The sequence below is a fragment of the Momordica charantia genome (genome assembly GCF_013281855.1).
Source record: "Momordica charantia cultivar OHB3-1 chromosome 11 unlocalized genomic scaffold, Mcharantia_2.0 BLBB01000011.1, whole genome shotgun sequence".
In the NCBI taxonomy this organism is placed as follows: Eukaryota; Viridiplantae; Streptophyta; class Magnoliopsida; order Cucurbitales; family Cucurbitaceae; genus Momordica; species Momordica charantia.
In genome coordinates, this window is record NW_028275159.1 from 5,996,853 (window position 1) to 6,012,470 (window position 15,618).

Sequence of the window (15,618 nt, forward strand, 5' to 3'; positions counted from 1 at the left end):
ATTCGAATCTCCACTCTAATGTGTTGTATTATACTAAAAAATAATTTATTTAATATATCTTTTAGTGATGGTTTGCAAAATTCTTTGAAGAATAATGGAATTTTTTGTTGTCTCTTGAAGAGACGATCTAGTTATGTGGTGCTGAATGTTGTCTTTGGAAGAAATGACATATACCAATTAACTTTTTTTCCCTAAATTAAGAGATAATTTTTTTTTTAAATCTCCTTACCTACATGTGGTAGTCCAAGATTTAAGAAAACAAACAACCTTTAAATTAAATATAACTTTAAAAACCTAACAAAATCTTAAAACAAACCATTAAAAAATTGTTTTTTTTTTAAGAAAGCATATTTTTTATTAAATTTACTAAAAAATCTAAGAAAATCTAAAAAAAATCTAATTTAAAAAAATTGATTTAACTAATTAAACATTTAAAGTTTAAACACAATCTAATTTTAAAAAGTTAGATCATATGCTACTTTGCTTGTTCATAACGTTCATTGCAATCCAATAAAGCATCGAGTCATTGATTCAAACTGAAGTTTGATTTTAGGAATTTTTAGAATTATTTTTTAAAGAATTAAAATCAAATTGTCACTTTTTGAAATTTATAGACCAAATAAAAATTTATTTTAAAACTCAGTGACTAAAATATATTTTACCCATTTTATATTTTACCTAAATTATCTTTTTCCTCACAGTAGTATTTTTTATTTTATTTCATCTCAGGTTGCTTTTAAGCATTATATTTGTATAAAATTAAAAAAGGTTACTAATACTATATAAAAATAAAAAAACAAATTTATAGTTTATTAAAAATATAATTTACAATATAAACTGATATAAAAGTTTAAATTATTAGTTTAAACAGAGAATAAAATTTTTAAATATTTTTAATTTAAAAATATAATTTTTTTTAAGAAAATTCAATGGTTTTAAATCAAAAATAAATTTTGAAAACATTTTAGACTAAAAAATATAAAATATAAAAAAAGAAACAGAAAAAATAGTATTTTGCATCCGGGATTAAACCCTGTACCTCACATTCAATTTAGATCATATGCGCACCCAGGTCATTGTTGGTTTTATTGAAATTTGTGACAAATATATTATTTAACTTCAATTGGACACAAAATAAAGAAATAGAAACGACAAAAACGAAACTACTTTTTATAGTTTCCAAAAATTTATCCCTCCTTTAGGAACGTTTCTCAAAATTTAGAAACGAAAAACGAGATTGGTTACCAAACATGTTTGTTTCTCGAAAAATGAGAAACAAGAACAAGGAAACAAGAAATGAGAACGTTACCAAACGAGACTTTGGTGGCCTTCTTTTAGTACAACTTTGGGGATACATGGAATCCAACCTCAACTTCAAGAGAAGAATTACACTACAATTACCATTGAACTATGTTATGTTAACAGATTGATTGATTTATTTTTTTAATACAAGAAGTGAGTGGAAATTTAAAGATGCCATAAGCAAGGTTTTAAATATTGATGTCGATGGAAATATCGAGATCTCAATTTAATGGAAATATCGATAAAATATCGATGTCGATAAATATTTCTGATAAGGTTAGAAAAATTAAAAAATCATAAAAAATATTTAAATTAACAAATAAACATTTTTCTATTTCTAAATTAGTTTAAAATAATTAATATTAATATTATGTTTATGTTTATATTAATAATATTTTATTGATATTTTTTATATTTTATCGTTTTTTTTATGTAAATATCGCGATGGACGTGTCAGATATTTACAACCAGTAACTAAATCGCTCAGGTTCGCCCGATAAAATGAACTGCGGCTCTGATTTTCACCAGCGCTTTTTACTGTTCCATATAAATAGAGAACGGAACCTGTTCTTGTTTCAACTGCCGCCACCGCCGTATCCATTTTGCATAATATATTCGCCATTTTAAGAACTTGAACCCGAACGATTATGCTCGCACCTTACCTCACTCTCCCTCAGCTTCCCATTCGCTCCCTAACAAGGTAATTGGATCTCTCTCTCTCGTTGAAGCTCCATTTTATTTTCGGATTATGTTTTGGAAGTGAGTTCATTCATGTTTTATTCTTGAATCCTTCCGCTACCGATAAGAGGTTCTCCAGGAGCTTAACTTGGTAGATTTTGTATTTGCGCTAGAGAGTTTTTGAGTATATGACGAAAAGAATTATGTTCCGCTTGCGTGTACTTGTGATTTTTGGTTCAAGGACGCGGAGAGAGTGAAAGTGGAATGATAGAGTGAGACTACTACTTCTGAAGTTGTTCTGATGTTAGTTTTGATTGAATTGTGCTGGTCAAGCGGAATTGTATCTTTATTGAATCAGGAACAGTGTCGTTAAATTTTCGAGACCGAGTTTCCTTTAGCAAATTAACCAGAACCTGGAACAAAACAATCCATGATTTGAAAATGTTGTGATTAGTGTTTTAGATGCTTTTATTGTAACTGTTTTGAGTTGTTGTTCGCTTTGGCTCATTTATCGTCTCCTTATGTTTAATTACTGGCAGACAAATCGTACACAACATGAGTACAGTTCAATCACCTAAATATCCCAAGTTTATTTCTGTGGAAGGGGCTGACATTTACTCAAGAAGTAAACCTGATGGTATGTTTTTTCCCGCGTGATCTTATCTTTAGATTCAAGAGTGCACATAAATAGAAGCATTGTGGCTGGGTAGTGGCCGATAATGGCCAATGTACATAAAACTATGGTGAGGCACCTATCTAGAATTTAATATCATATGAACTATCTTGGCAACTAAATATCGTAGGGCAAAATGGTTGTCCGATAAGATTAGTTGAGGTGCGTGTAAGTTGGTCTAGACAAATATCAAAGAGATAAAAAAAAAAACAGTGCACATCAATAGATTTTTCTGGTTTAACACATTTTCTATACCACTACTTTTTGAGAGAAACAGTTGATATGTATATTTCTTGAAGAGCAAATTTTTAGAAGAACTTTCAGACTCTCTTATTACTAAAAATTGATAAACATTTTAGGTGTTTCATATGACTTCACTTATCATCTAAGCACGACATTTCTATATTGCTACTGCAGGGATCAGATTTCGTTTAGTTTCTTACAATATTTTGGCCCAGGTAGGCAGTACTTTTTGATTCATTTCATTTTTTATTCCCAAGTTTAATAATATGCTTCTCGCCCTCCAATATTGCTGTTTATTAAATTATCTTGTCCCAGCAATACATAAGCAGAAGTGGATTGCTCTTGCCACAATGAAAAAGAACATCATATTAGCTAAACATATTGTTTTATTTCATAATGTTAGTTCTTTGCGTTTTCAAGCAAATTTATTTTTATTTTTATGCATTTGTTAATACTATAAAATTTTTTGAATATAATTCATACTTCTTGATGATTTTGAACTCTACTTTTGATAAAAAGTGAAAACCATATATAAGGTTGATATGTTTTCTTGGCATAGTCAAAGAAATTAATGTTAGTTTTAAAGTCTTGTGGGAATGTCTAAAAGTCCATCTTTTGTAGCATATGAATGAATCCAAAGACAGTCGATGGACATTAATTTTATGTTATTTTCATGGGTAGCATATTCAATTGGACTTACTTTTTTTGTTTTAACATATTGGATATTGGATTACATATTGACTATTGTTTTTGTATTCCTTTGTAGGTCTATGTGAAGAGTTCTTTTTTTCCACATTCTCCATCTCCTTGCCTTAAGTATATATCTTATTTATTTTCTAATTTTTATCAATCGATTCTTAGAAGTTATTTTTTATCGATTCTAAAAGCACATTAGATGGATTTGGTGGAAAGTGAAACCATAAAAGGTGCTATGCATCCTTGAGGAATCTAGTAATTTCATACAACATGTCTTACAAAGTCAGTAGTTTGTGTTAAATAAGATCTCCAAGAACAGACGGGATTGTAAGAATTGTGATAAATTTTATTCTAGAGCTTGAAAAATCAATGGTTTCTTTCATGGTTTCCAACTTGCGGTAGGTTAAACATCTGATTTGTACAGGTGGAAAGCTCGGTCGCTGGCAATTTTAGCTGTTCTTAAGAATCTTGAGGCTGATTTTCTTTGTCTACAGGTTTGCCTCTCTCTATCTCTGAAATAGCTAAGGGCACTTATGTGATGAAGCTATATCTGATTTCTGGACCCAGAACAATAATGCAATTTCAATTATGAAATAAGATTGCAATACAATGAGAAAACAAAGCGACAAAGAGTTTTCATAAGCATATAAGTTTTATAAGACTGTATGTTGTACCAAATTCACAAGATATTGTTGCAGTGAAATTGGAGACTACAGTGTACATACAACAAAGTGTACTTGTGTAATTTAAGTTTTGCTGTTCCTAAGGAAAAGGCTTGAAATCTCCAATTATAATAGGTCCTCTGTTTCGTAACTTTTTTTCCTTAATTCAAGTTTTTAATTAAGCACTTAATTCTGGTGAAACCTGCTCAGGAAGTTGATGAATATGATAGCTTTTACAAAGGAAATTTGGAAAGATGTGGATATTCCAGTTTATATATCCAGAGAAGTGGGCAGAAGCGTGATGGATGTGGAATTTTTTTCAAGCATGAAAAGTATGCTATATTTTTTTTTTCTAGTCTTGTTCTTTCTTGAAGAAAAATAGCTTCTTATTTTAGGAACTATCATCTTACCCATATGTTTGATTTAAAACCAAATTAGATATTGCTTGTGGTGGCATAAGAACTCAGTTGAAAGCCAATTTTGAGCATAAAGACAACTTCTATTCCCAGTTTTTGGGCGTGAAATATATATATATATATATTTTCTTTTTTATAATCGCGAGTCGAAGTTTTGCTCCCCATACCCAGGGGTACCCGTCCACCCCAAAGCCCAGACCCGGGAGACATAAAAGGATTTTGATATTAAGCTCACCAGAAGGTTCAAAATTGAGACCTCTAAGTCAGTATGGCCAAGAGATCTCAAGCCCTTGCCAACCAGGCTGCCCCTTGGGATTGCTCGTGTAATATTTTATAATCAATTTCCACTTTCCTTCTACCTTTAGACCTGTACTCCAGTCAATGTCTTAGTTTTTCTCTCTCTTTGCTTGGCTTGCTGATTACCAATAATCAGTTTTAGAGGAGCTATTCAAATTCTTTCAATTTGTGAAATTGGAAACCAGGTATAGACTATCCCAGAATATGACTTATTAGTCCAAGTATACATTTGATGAAGCAAAAGTGCTAACTGCTAAGCATATCATTTTGTATTTTCTTGCACTAGATCCATGGATTCATCTTTGCTGGGTTATGTGTTTCCTAAATCTGAAATGCTAGAGACATTCTTCATATAATCTGCATCTTATGTAACATCCATTTTTTCAGTGCTGAGTTGATCATAGAGGATAGAATTGAATACAATGATCTCGTAGACTCTATACAAGATGATGGTTGTTCTTGTGAAGATAAGTCTGAAGATGTGGTAACCGGTGCAAGTAATGATGTCGAATCAAACAATGGTAACTTCCTTGTTATAGCAATAATTATTTTACCTTTATCTACTCTGGTTGAGGAGTTTCAAAGGAAGGTGATGGCATCAAAAGTAGTTGATGACAAATCATGAAAGAAAAAAAGTTATATGCCTCATCTATATTTCTAAGGAAGAAGTTTATATTGAGTTACAATTTCTGTTTCATTAAATCTGCAAGAGAATATATCATGCAAGATTGAATATAGTGTGCACGTCTATTCCTTACTACTAGGTGTGAGATAAATGTATGAGGACAACTACTTTCATTTGTTCTCTCTGTTTTACCAAGCCAAACAGCAGATTTCATGTTTCATATTTGCATGCATCTGTTTTTAAATAGTATCTATTTTTAAACTGCAATGTGTGAGAGTCCTAATAGGCATAGTTTGGGAATAGTATTAGTATTGTAATTAGGGGCATTATGATAATTAGCTAGGGATAAGTTTGTTATAAATAGTAGTAGGGAGACCGGGAAGACATCTTTGAAAATAGTCTCAGTAAAGGAACTTGACATAGTTCTTCGGGAGAGAGTTCCTTTAGTGAGACTATTTCCAAAGATGTCATTCCCTCTTTCCATACTACTTCTATTTATAACAAACTTACCCCTAACTAATTACCGTATTGCCCCTAACTATGATATTAATGCTATTCGCAAAAATCACCCTATTAGGACTCCCACACATTGTTCTCTGCAAAATCAATTATTGCAATGTTCACCAAAATGTGTGTTCCAATTCCCTTTACACTTGGATTTTTATTAGTTAGTGTATTTATTTAAAGAACTACCCTATCTTTTTGTTTCCAGAAGAAATTTACTAGAGTTAGTATTACGAAATTGGTAGTGATGAAGACAACTTTTGTGATTAGTTTTTAGAATTGATAGGCGCATTATCCATGGTTTATTTATGTATATTTCTATTTCTAATTTTTTTTTTCAAAAAAAATTGGTAATATGTTTTTTTATATATCTGTGTAACTTTGCTGGCCTATGGTAGCTAATTCTTCAAATACGTGAATTCAGGTTTATCAACAAAAACTACTGCAGGGGATCATGGGGATCCTAATGATCCCCGCGTGAGACTAAAACGTGATTGTGTTGGAATTATGGCTGCTTTCAAACTCAAGAAGCCTTTTCATCATATTGTAATTGTAGCGAACACCCATCTTTACTGGTAAAATTTTAGTCCCCGTTGGATAACTATTTTCGTTTCTGAATTTCTGTTTTTGAAAATTAAAGCTTATTTCCACATATGTATTTCTTTGTTCTGTTATATAATTTTTTGTAAACATTTTCAAAATCTAGGCAAAATTTTGAAACGAAAAAAGTAATTTTAAAAAACTTGTTTTTTGTTTTTGAAATTTAGTTAGGAATTCAAAAAAGTGAAAACCTTACTAATGAAATTGTACAAAAACAAGCATAACTGTAAAAACATAAAACTAAAAACGAAATGGTTATCAAACTGTACCTTATTTTTTAGTTTTCTTTCCTTCATCTTGTTAAGACTGCATTTGCTTCTAGGACGTTCTATTGAATAACATCTTATCCAGCCAATATGAAAAAGAAAGGGATATTTTATTACAGGGATCCAGAATGGGCTGATGTCAAGCTTGCCCAGGCCAAATATCTTTTATCACGCCTAGCTCGATTCAGAACGTTAGTGTCTGAAAAGTTTGAATGCAAGCCTTCAGTACTTTTGGCTGGCGATTTCAATTCAACCCCTGGGGATAAGGTTTGTAATCTGTGATAGATTTATCATTTGCTTATGTTTTTATCGTCCTGAAAAAATGGTCTTGTAAGAAATAACTTTTCTTTGCTAGATGAAAATGAAAAATGTTCAAGTAGAAACTCTCCAAGGAGCGGAAGAATAAGAAAAAACAAAAATAGTAAATGACGAGTTCAACAAGAAGCAGTACAATCTGATTGAGAAATTAAAAAACATTTGAAACCAAAAGCCACTCATGAAAAGACCCAAGTACAAAAGAGATGAACACCGATCTTCCTTAGAGCACCCAGAACAATAAAGAACATTAGAAACCAAAAATCACCAATTCTCTCTTAGTTAAAAAAAATGTAAATGGTCACGGCCTTTCAAAATAAGTGATCCCATGATGATGGCCAAGGGCTGAAATGCAATTATAGATGGGATATAGACAAAGGAAGGAGGGATAAGCACATGGTTTAGTTCTCTTTAAATATCCTGTAAAAAAAAGTTGGGGCTTCAAAGCTTTTAGTTTAGGAGTGCGCAGGTTTAGAACCCTATACAAACAAGAGGCTAGCGTGCAATGGCTTTCTCTTACAGGGACTCGCTTCTTCAAGTAGAGAGGGGGGGTAGGAACCCTATACAAATAATTATTATGTTTCATTTTGATAGGGAGTGGTACTTGCTGTTCGTCAAGGCTGTAGCTTGCTGTCTACTAAACGAGCCTTCACTGCCCGCCCGACCTAGTCATAGGGCAACCTTTGGACTTAGATTATTTTTTATGATTTTGTTTAGTATAGAACCTCTCATCAATTGCTCACTCTGCTCTCGACCATTAGTTTGCTCTTTTTTGGTCTGCCCTTGAAATATATTTTCTGTTTCTGTTTCTAACGTATATTTATATATTAAATTTTAGTGGAAAGTTGAGATGGCAGGATCGATGGATAGGGAAGGAAGAAAAATAAAGTTGAGCAAAAACTCAATGACCATGACATATTAATAGGGACCAAACTAGAACATAATAATTATTTTTTTTTTTAATAATTAGAAAGAATACAAGAGGACAATTAAAAAAAAGGAATGCCCAAGCCAAAAGGATCCAGGACGAACCCAAAATAAAAGAGAAAGAGAGAGAACAGTAAAGTACAAGTACAAAAATCCTTAACATCATCTTAACATGTCAAAAAAGATCCTTACACTTCCCTTTTTACCCTTGTCATAAACTTTCACTATTGGAGGCCTAACACTTATATTACATCTCATAATTATTTAGGTATACCAATACCTTGTTTCGGGTGACTCGCCCGAGTGCTTGGAAGAGCTTCCATTGCCCCTTTGTAGCGTGTATTCTACCATACTAGGAACTGAACCTTCATTCACAAACTGCACTCCTGGCTTCACTGGTACTCTTGATTATATATTCTTTTCACCTTCTGACCCTATAAGACCAATAAGTTTTCTAGAGCTTCCACAGTCAGAATGGCCAGAGGTTATTGGTGGGTTACCTAATAACACCTACCCAAGTGATCATCTTCCCATTGCTGCTGAATTTGAAATCACAATGGAATAAGTTATCGGTTCGCCGAATAGATTTTCGTCCCTCGATCTTTCACTGACTGCTTCTTTCGTTTAAACAGCGAAGGAAGTGTTGAGTTATGAGTTTTTCTTTAATTTAAGTTAATTTTTAGTTTTTTCTCTCTTTATTTAAACATTAGGTTTAATTTTCTGTTTTTTATAGGGTAAGTTTCAGATTTATGACAGGTGAGTTTTAAGTTGGTTATTAAATAAGGTTGAGTGTATTGTACCTATACAAGGGTGAACTTTCCGGAAAAATTTGTATTTTATCACGAATTCTATATTTAAGAAGTTTATTTCTTCATTTATTGAATTCCACTTTCTCATATTTCATTTTTACGAGCATTATCCTTGAAAATAGTTTGGTAGATGAATATTTTTTTGAATAAGTTTAATAAAATGTAATATTAAAGAAAAAAAAAAGTCCATGTGCTCCCCTAAATTTTGATTAAATATAATAAAGTATTACTTTATGAGTAATTAAATAGCATTTGGCTCATTGATCCTCTCTTTACTCTTAATTAGTGTCTTATTTAACGTCCTGCGTTCAAAACTTGAAAAGCTATATCCATTTCTTTTAATAAATTTTAATCCATAACTCTATCATTTTTTTTAATAAATTTCAACCTGTAACTCTACCATATTTAAAAATAAAAAAACTCTACTTTACTTCTTTTAATAGATTTGAATTCATAATTCTAAATTAAGTTCATTTTGTAGACCGTTTTTTCAATAAATTTGAATCTGTAATTCTAAAATTAGATAAGTGTAGTAATTTTAACCTTCTATTTAATTTACGTTAGTTCACCAATTACTTTAAACAAAAAAAGAAAATCACTAATTTAATAAAAACAAATCTTTTCTAATTTTTTTTGAAACACAAATCTTTTCTAATTGAATTTGATTAATGCACAAAATCATATTAAAACTTATAAATTTAGGTCTTGGTTTTATTCTAAATTCTATCAATTTTATATTAAATATATGTTTGGGAGTGATTTTGGTCCAAGAGTACAATTGTTGCTGAGCTATACTCGTTTTGGCATAAAATCACTCATTATACCGTCACTCCAAACAAATCAAATTAATTATTTAAATAATTGATAAATCAAATATAAACTAAATCTAATAATTTTTATTTCAATAATTAGATTTAAATTATTTCGGAGATATGATTGAATGAATCAATTTTGAAAAAAGAGATTTAAATATAATTGATTTTCTAAAATCACGATGAAGTGATACCCAAAAATCAATTTAAAATATATCAACAAATTAAAGTTGGGCTATGTTTGGAAATTTTCATGGCCCCACATGCGATGCATCTCATCTAAACCAAATCAGCACCAATATATTTAATATATTTAATTTGGTATAATGGCTATAAATTCAATTTTCCAGCTTTGATCCTAGGTTCAATTAGCATGTGCAATTTTTTTTCTCTGCTTAAATAAATATAAATAGTCAAAGGGAACATAACTTGATAATTAGCGTATACTTCAAATCAAGAGATTATGAGTTTGAATTTTCCTCCTAACATATTGTACTAAAAAATATATATACACATACATACATATGTAAAAGTATTACTTAATAAAATCCAAGAAAAAAATTTGACAGACACACAGCCAAGTAATATAAATTCATCCTGTGAATTGAGTTATCACCCACCACGATGAAGAAAATCGTCATCGCCTGGTTCGGTCCAACCGCTGAAGCATGTCTTCTGAGACGCGTAACCGCTACGGCTGCAGAATCACAGCTGTCCGATTGGGGCGATCGAAAAAATATTTGCTCGGGTTCTTCTTCTTCTTCTTCTTGTTTTTTTTTTCTTTTAAATTGCAAAAGCTATCTTGGGTGTTGTTGCAATTACACTAATGGTAAAAATTAAACTCTCAAATTTTTATAAGTGAAAACATTATACCCTAAATAAATAAACCCCCAAGTTAAAAAGAAAAGAAAAAAAAATTATTCCACTCAAATGCCGATTGTTCTCTCCCCGTCTGTGTCATTTCTCATTCTCCCAGTTTCTTTTCTACTCCCCTTTCCCCTTCGAAGATTTGCCCAAAATCCCTCTCTATTTGTTCCAAAGCAGCTGCCGCAAATATGGAAATCGCTCGGTTGCAAGCTTCCGATGTCACAAATAATCCTTTGAAACTCTTCAATTACGTCTTAATAAAATTGAGTTGAACCCTGTAAATTTTCAATCTTCGATGAAGTAGAGAAAGGAGGGAATGTTGATTGAATTAGCTAATTTTTTTAGCATTTACATAATATATCTCATTTTTTTAAATGTTTGAAGAGTTTTATTTTTAGCATTAAAAATTTATGGGTGCAATTTTCCAATATATAGGGGTCTAATTTTTTCACTTACAAAAATTTAAGTGTACAATAATGTCAACGATTTTTGCCCACTAAATCATAATGATTCTCGAGTCTAGACATATATAACTCGATAGAAAGAGAGATCACATTAGTTCCATCACTCATTTACATACAATTAGCCATAGAATAAGAAGTACAAGGCAAAGCAGGCATTGAGAAATAAGGATCAACCAAAGTAACTTCAACAATCTTCCCATCCTCATAGGCATCACAGCAACACTCATTGTAGAAGGCTTTGGCCTTCCTTAAGATATGGCTGATTGTTGAAGCAAAGTACCACAAATTCAACTGAAAAACAGCCCCGAATTGAGTCTTCTTTCTTCTTTTTCTTCTTTTTCCTTTGCCATCTCCAAGCTCACTCACCATTTCCCTGTATGCACAATGGCCACTCCTTTCTCTCTCTCTCTCATTAAAATTGATCTTTTTTTTTTCTTTCTTTTTCTTTGTGAACTCTTTGCTACAATGATGAAGTACTTGTGAATGCTTTTATAGGCAAGTTTTGGGGTTTGGGGTAACTTTTCTTCTACACTTTGATGGGTCTCTGTATAGTACATGGACATGTGAAAATTGGACCACATTTAGCTGTCTCCTTGTGTTGTCTTTCTCAACCATCAAGCTTGGTAATTAATTTCTCATTACAAGTTTACTTTCCTATGCAATTGGTCATGTGTTATTATTGAAGGGGTTCGGTATGGTTTGGTTAGACTCCATTCGGTAACCATTTTTAGTTTTACTAGTTCGATACCTCGTGCAAATGCACGAATATCTTCTATTTAACTTAATTTTACAATAACATAAATAAATGAGAAAAACCAATATTAGTATAATAATAACAATAATAAACAAAAAAAAAAAAAAGAAAAAAATTAAGATGTAAATTTAATCATTTAATCATTTAATCTATGAATGTATTTAAATTGCATTGTTTCGTGAGAATTTTATATTTGATTAAGAAATGTATAAGTACTTTAATTTTTTATTTTAACAATGTTATTTTATCTAATTTTGGTCCATTATTTTCTAAAAAATATTTTGTTTGTTTATTAAAAATTCTAAAAAAATTTCAAGTATATATTAAATATTTTAGTTTATACTAATTTAAATTCAAGTTAGTATATTCCCACTTTTTAGATTTCATACAAATTATTGTACATAATTAATTTATTAATTTACTATTTACAATTAATTAAAACTTTATGACCTTACACAAAATTTTGTTCAACAAAATCAACATGAACTTGTAATAGAACAATACAAAACAATAGTAACAAAAAAAAATCAAAGTTTATCAATACACTAATCTAAAATATGTTGATGCTTAACAATCACTATTATTTTATTTTACCTCATAAATTATGGAATGATGATTTCGCAAGCCTTGGATTCAAGATACAGTGTCGGACACATGTATTCTTTACAACTTGATGAATATGTCGCCAACATGATTTTGAGATGTTTTTGAGATTGAATAATATTTGAGAGCAATGTTTTGAGAGAATTAAGTGTCGTGAAAAAATAGTGAAAGAAAGTATGTTTTTATAGTATTAGGAGATAAAACGTTACAAAACTTTTGTAATTCTATTATAAATTGTAATTAAAGAAAATAATTTAATTTAATAGTGTGGAAAACCTTTTGTATTCTAACCTTTTGCATTCTAACCTTGTTTAGAACATGGACATTTATTATTATATTATTATTGATAATTAATAATCAATAATTAATTTAATATTTATAATAAATTATTAATGACATAATTTGTAAATTAATAAATTAAGAAAGGGACAAAAGCGTCCAAAAATGTTTCTCCGAGATCCTCCCTTTTTAATATAGTATAGATATAGATGTTTGGTTTGCTCACAATTTCTTTACCATGATTTAATCTTTGTGGGAAATACATTTCAACTATTAGTCAAATTTACAAAACTAATTTTCAAATTTTATCTTGGATTTTAAAAATGGTTTTAGAGAGTGGATACAAAGCAAAGAAATACATAAGCAGTGAAAGTAGTGTTTACAAGTTTAATTTTAGAAAACAAAAAATAAAAAATGAAATGGTGTTATCAAATGATGTCCCACAACCCGACAAACCCAACCCACACTTTAAGGGTTGAGTTGGGTTAGATGAAGCCTCGGGATATATATATCTTTATCTTAATCTTATCCGTCCATCTAGTTAATCTAACTCCCCATCACGGTGATAATTAAAAATTAAAAAAAAAAAAAACAACCCAACAACCCGACAACCCAACCCAATGACCATCCAATTCAAACCCGACAGTTCTTATATATAACCAAAAATTTGGGTTGGTCTCAAAACTCCTCCTAACACCCGACTCAACCAACCCGTAAGCACTTCTTCTCAATGGTAAAACGAGAGTCGTTGGGTCCAAATTAAGTGAAAGAAAGGTCATATAAAATCTTTCGAACAACATATATGGTATAGAATTTTTATTTGATGTTAGTTAATCTTGTAGTTTAATGCATTTCTTCAATTGAAAAAGAAAGAAATAACACTTGAAAGATGTTATTTGACAATGATCGAAATAATAAATATATAATATTCTTAAACTGGAAATAGGATGTTCCAGAACATCAAATTGTCAGTTCTACTACTTCTACTTCTACTTTTTAAAGTCCTTTTCTGTCAATTTTTTCTCAAACTGAACACAGGATTAAATGAGTGTTGTCCTAGTCCAAATTAATTGACCATTGCCAGCCGTATAAGAAATTTAATTATCTTCTCTAAAGTCCAAATTCAGATCTTTACCGCACATTCGTTAAACTCGAGAAAAAAGTGAACAGTTTCTCTCTCGATATAGAAAGGTTGCCAGCTAAACCAATTGAGCATAGCTCAATCAGTTAAATAACTTAATTTCAGTTATCGTTAGCTATTTTTAATGATCATTAAAATTATATCCCATAATAAATAAAATTTGTACAACATATTATATAAATTTTTACTGAAATATTAAGAAATTGATATTCTTTATATATTTTTATTTCCAATAAAGAAAATGTGAATTCAAATTCACATCTCTACTTATTATATTAAAGAAAATAAATAAATAATAATAATAATAATAGTAGGTGTCAGCTTCGCCTCGAAAATGGGTAAAAATATTACATTTCCATGTCAGATTTCTCACTGCTCTTGCTTCATGCTTCGGGCATTAACTCTCTCTCTTTATTTTGATTATGTGACGTGTAACAAAATTATTGATGAAATTATCGTTTTTTAAGGAATAAATGAAATGATCAGAGTGGTGAGGATAATGGTTAAAAGGGTACATTATACAATTTTAAAATCCTATTTTCGTCTCTTACCTTTCATATTTCATACTTGTTTTTTTTTTTCTGGTTTCTAAATTTTTTAATAGTTTATTTTTATTTTAATATTTTGCATAAAAAAATGTTTTAGTGCTTTATAATTAATCTTTCCTTAATCGTGTTACACAATCTGTTTTTTTTTTCTCCTTTTTTTGGGAAGAAACTTAGATCCATCTAAATTAGGATTCCAATAAAATTTTGAAAAATCAACCCCAATCAATTGAAATCGATTGTACGTATTGGCACTGTGATAAGAGACTTACTCAAGATCCAGATTCGAGCCCTCCTGTATCCAGAAGTCAAAATAATAATAATAATAATTTCATGGTTGCCATACAGGTGCCAACTAATAGTTGAAAGATAATATGATCTTCACCCCTTGAAATGAGTCTAAATATTATGCGAAAAATTATAATATAATGACGTGTATAAATAATTTTTTAATATTGATAAACCCTACATTTTTAATACGATGCTATCGTGGGATCAGAAATTTTCTCAAATATTACATTCCCAGTCAGCATGGTTAGCTTTAGTTCATTAGATTATTCAATGTCATTGCTTCATGCTCGAGGCATATATATATATATTTTATTGTTGTGGGTAAGTTTGGGCAGAATTTCACTATTTACTACTACAATAAGATTATTGAAATTATCATGATGGTGGGGTTATTGGTAATAATGGTACAATAAACCATTTTAAAATTGTTTCTTATTAGGCCTCGCTTAGCGATAATTGGCAAATACCTCCAACCTGAATCCTCCAACTTATTGTATTAAAAAAAAAAAATTTCTTACCTTTTATATTTGCTCTCGTTCCTAAATTTTGTATAAAAAATTATTTTATTCCTTTATAATTAACTTTTAATTAATTGTGTAATAAAAAAATGTTTTTAAAACAATGTGCAACGAAAACTTAAATTTAAATTAGGATTGTCTATAAATATTTGAAAAATCGACTCAATCTATCAAAATCGATCAAATCAATATCAACTGATCGATTTATACTACGGTTTGATCAGTGTTAGTCGGTCGAAATGGCCAAAACAAGAAAGGAAATTGACCGTTTATTAATTAAAAGAGAAATTTCATTGCATGTGTCGAACCTATCCTTTTAACATTAATGTGG

The 15,618-nt window shown here is 30.2% G+C and overlaps 1 protein-coding gene across 1 annotated transcript; it reads left to right on the forward strand.

Annotated features, from left to right (window-relative positions):
- Window positions 1-1,842: 1,842 nt before the first annotated feature.
- Window positions 1,843-9,078, forward strand: LOC111011381 (DNAse I-like superfamily protein). The gene is made up of 10 exons (XM_022285110.2): window positions 1,843-2,002; window positions 2,520-2,617; window positions 3,071-3,111; window positions 3,663-3,712; window positions 4,017-4,086; window positions 4,465-4,586; window positions 5,355-5,488; window positions 6,521-6,671; window positions 7,082-7,229; window positions 8,473-9,078. The coding sequence occupies exons 1-10, from the start codon at window positions 1,950-1,952 to the stop codon at window positions 8,767-8,769; spliced, it is 1,164 nt and encodes a 387-aa protein (XP_022140802.1). The 5' UTR covers window positions 1,843-1,949; the 3' UTR covers window positions 8,770-9,078.
- The last annotated feature ends 6,540 nt before the right edge of the window (window positions 9,079-15,618 follow it).

What these genes read in the sequence shown, in the direction of transcription:
- LOC111011381 (XM_022285110.2), top strand. Translation starts at nt 1,950, where the DNA reads ATGCTCGCACCTTACCTCACTCTCCCTCAGCTTCCCATTCGCTCCCTA. An exon ending in CCCATTCGCTCCCTAACAAG is followed by an intron (nt 2,003 to 2,519) that starts GTAATTGGATCT and finishes AATTACTGGCAG; the next exon opens with ACAAATCGTACACAACATGA. An exon ending in ATTTTTTTCAAGCATGAAAA is followed by an intron (nt 4,587 to 5,354) that starts GTATGCTATATT and finishes CCATTTTTTCAG; the next exon opens with TGCTGAGTTGATCATAGAGG.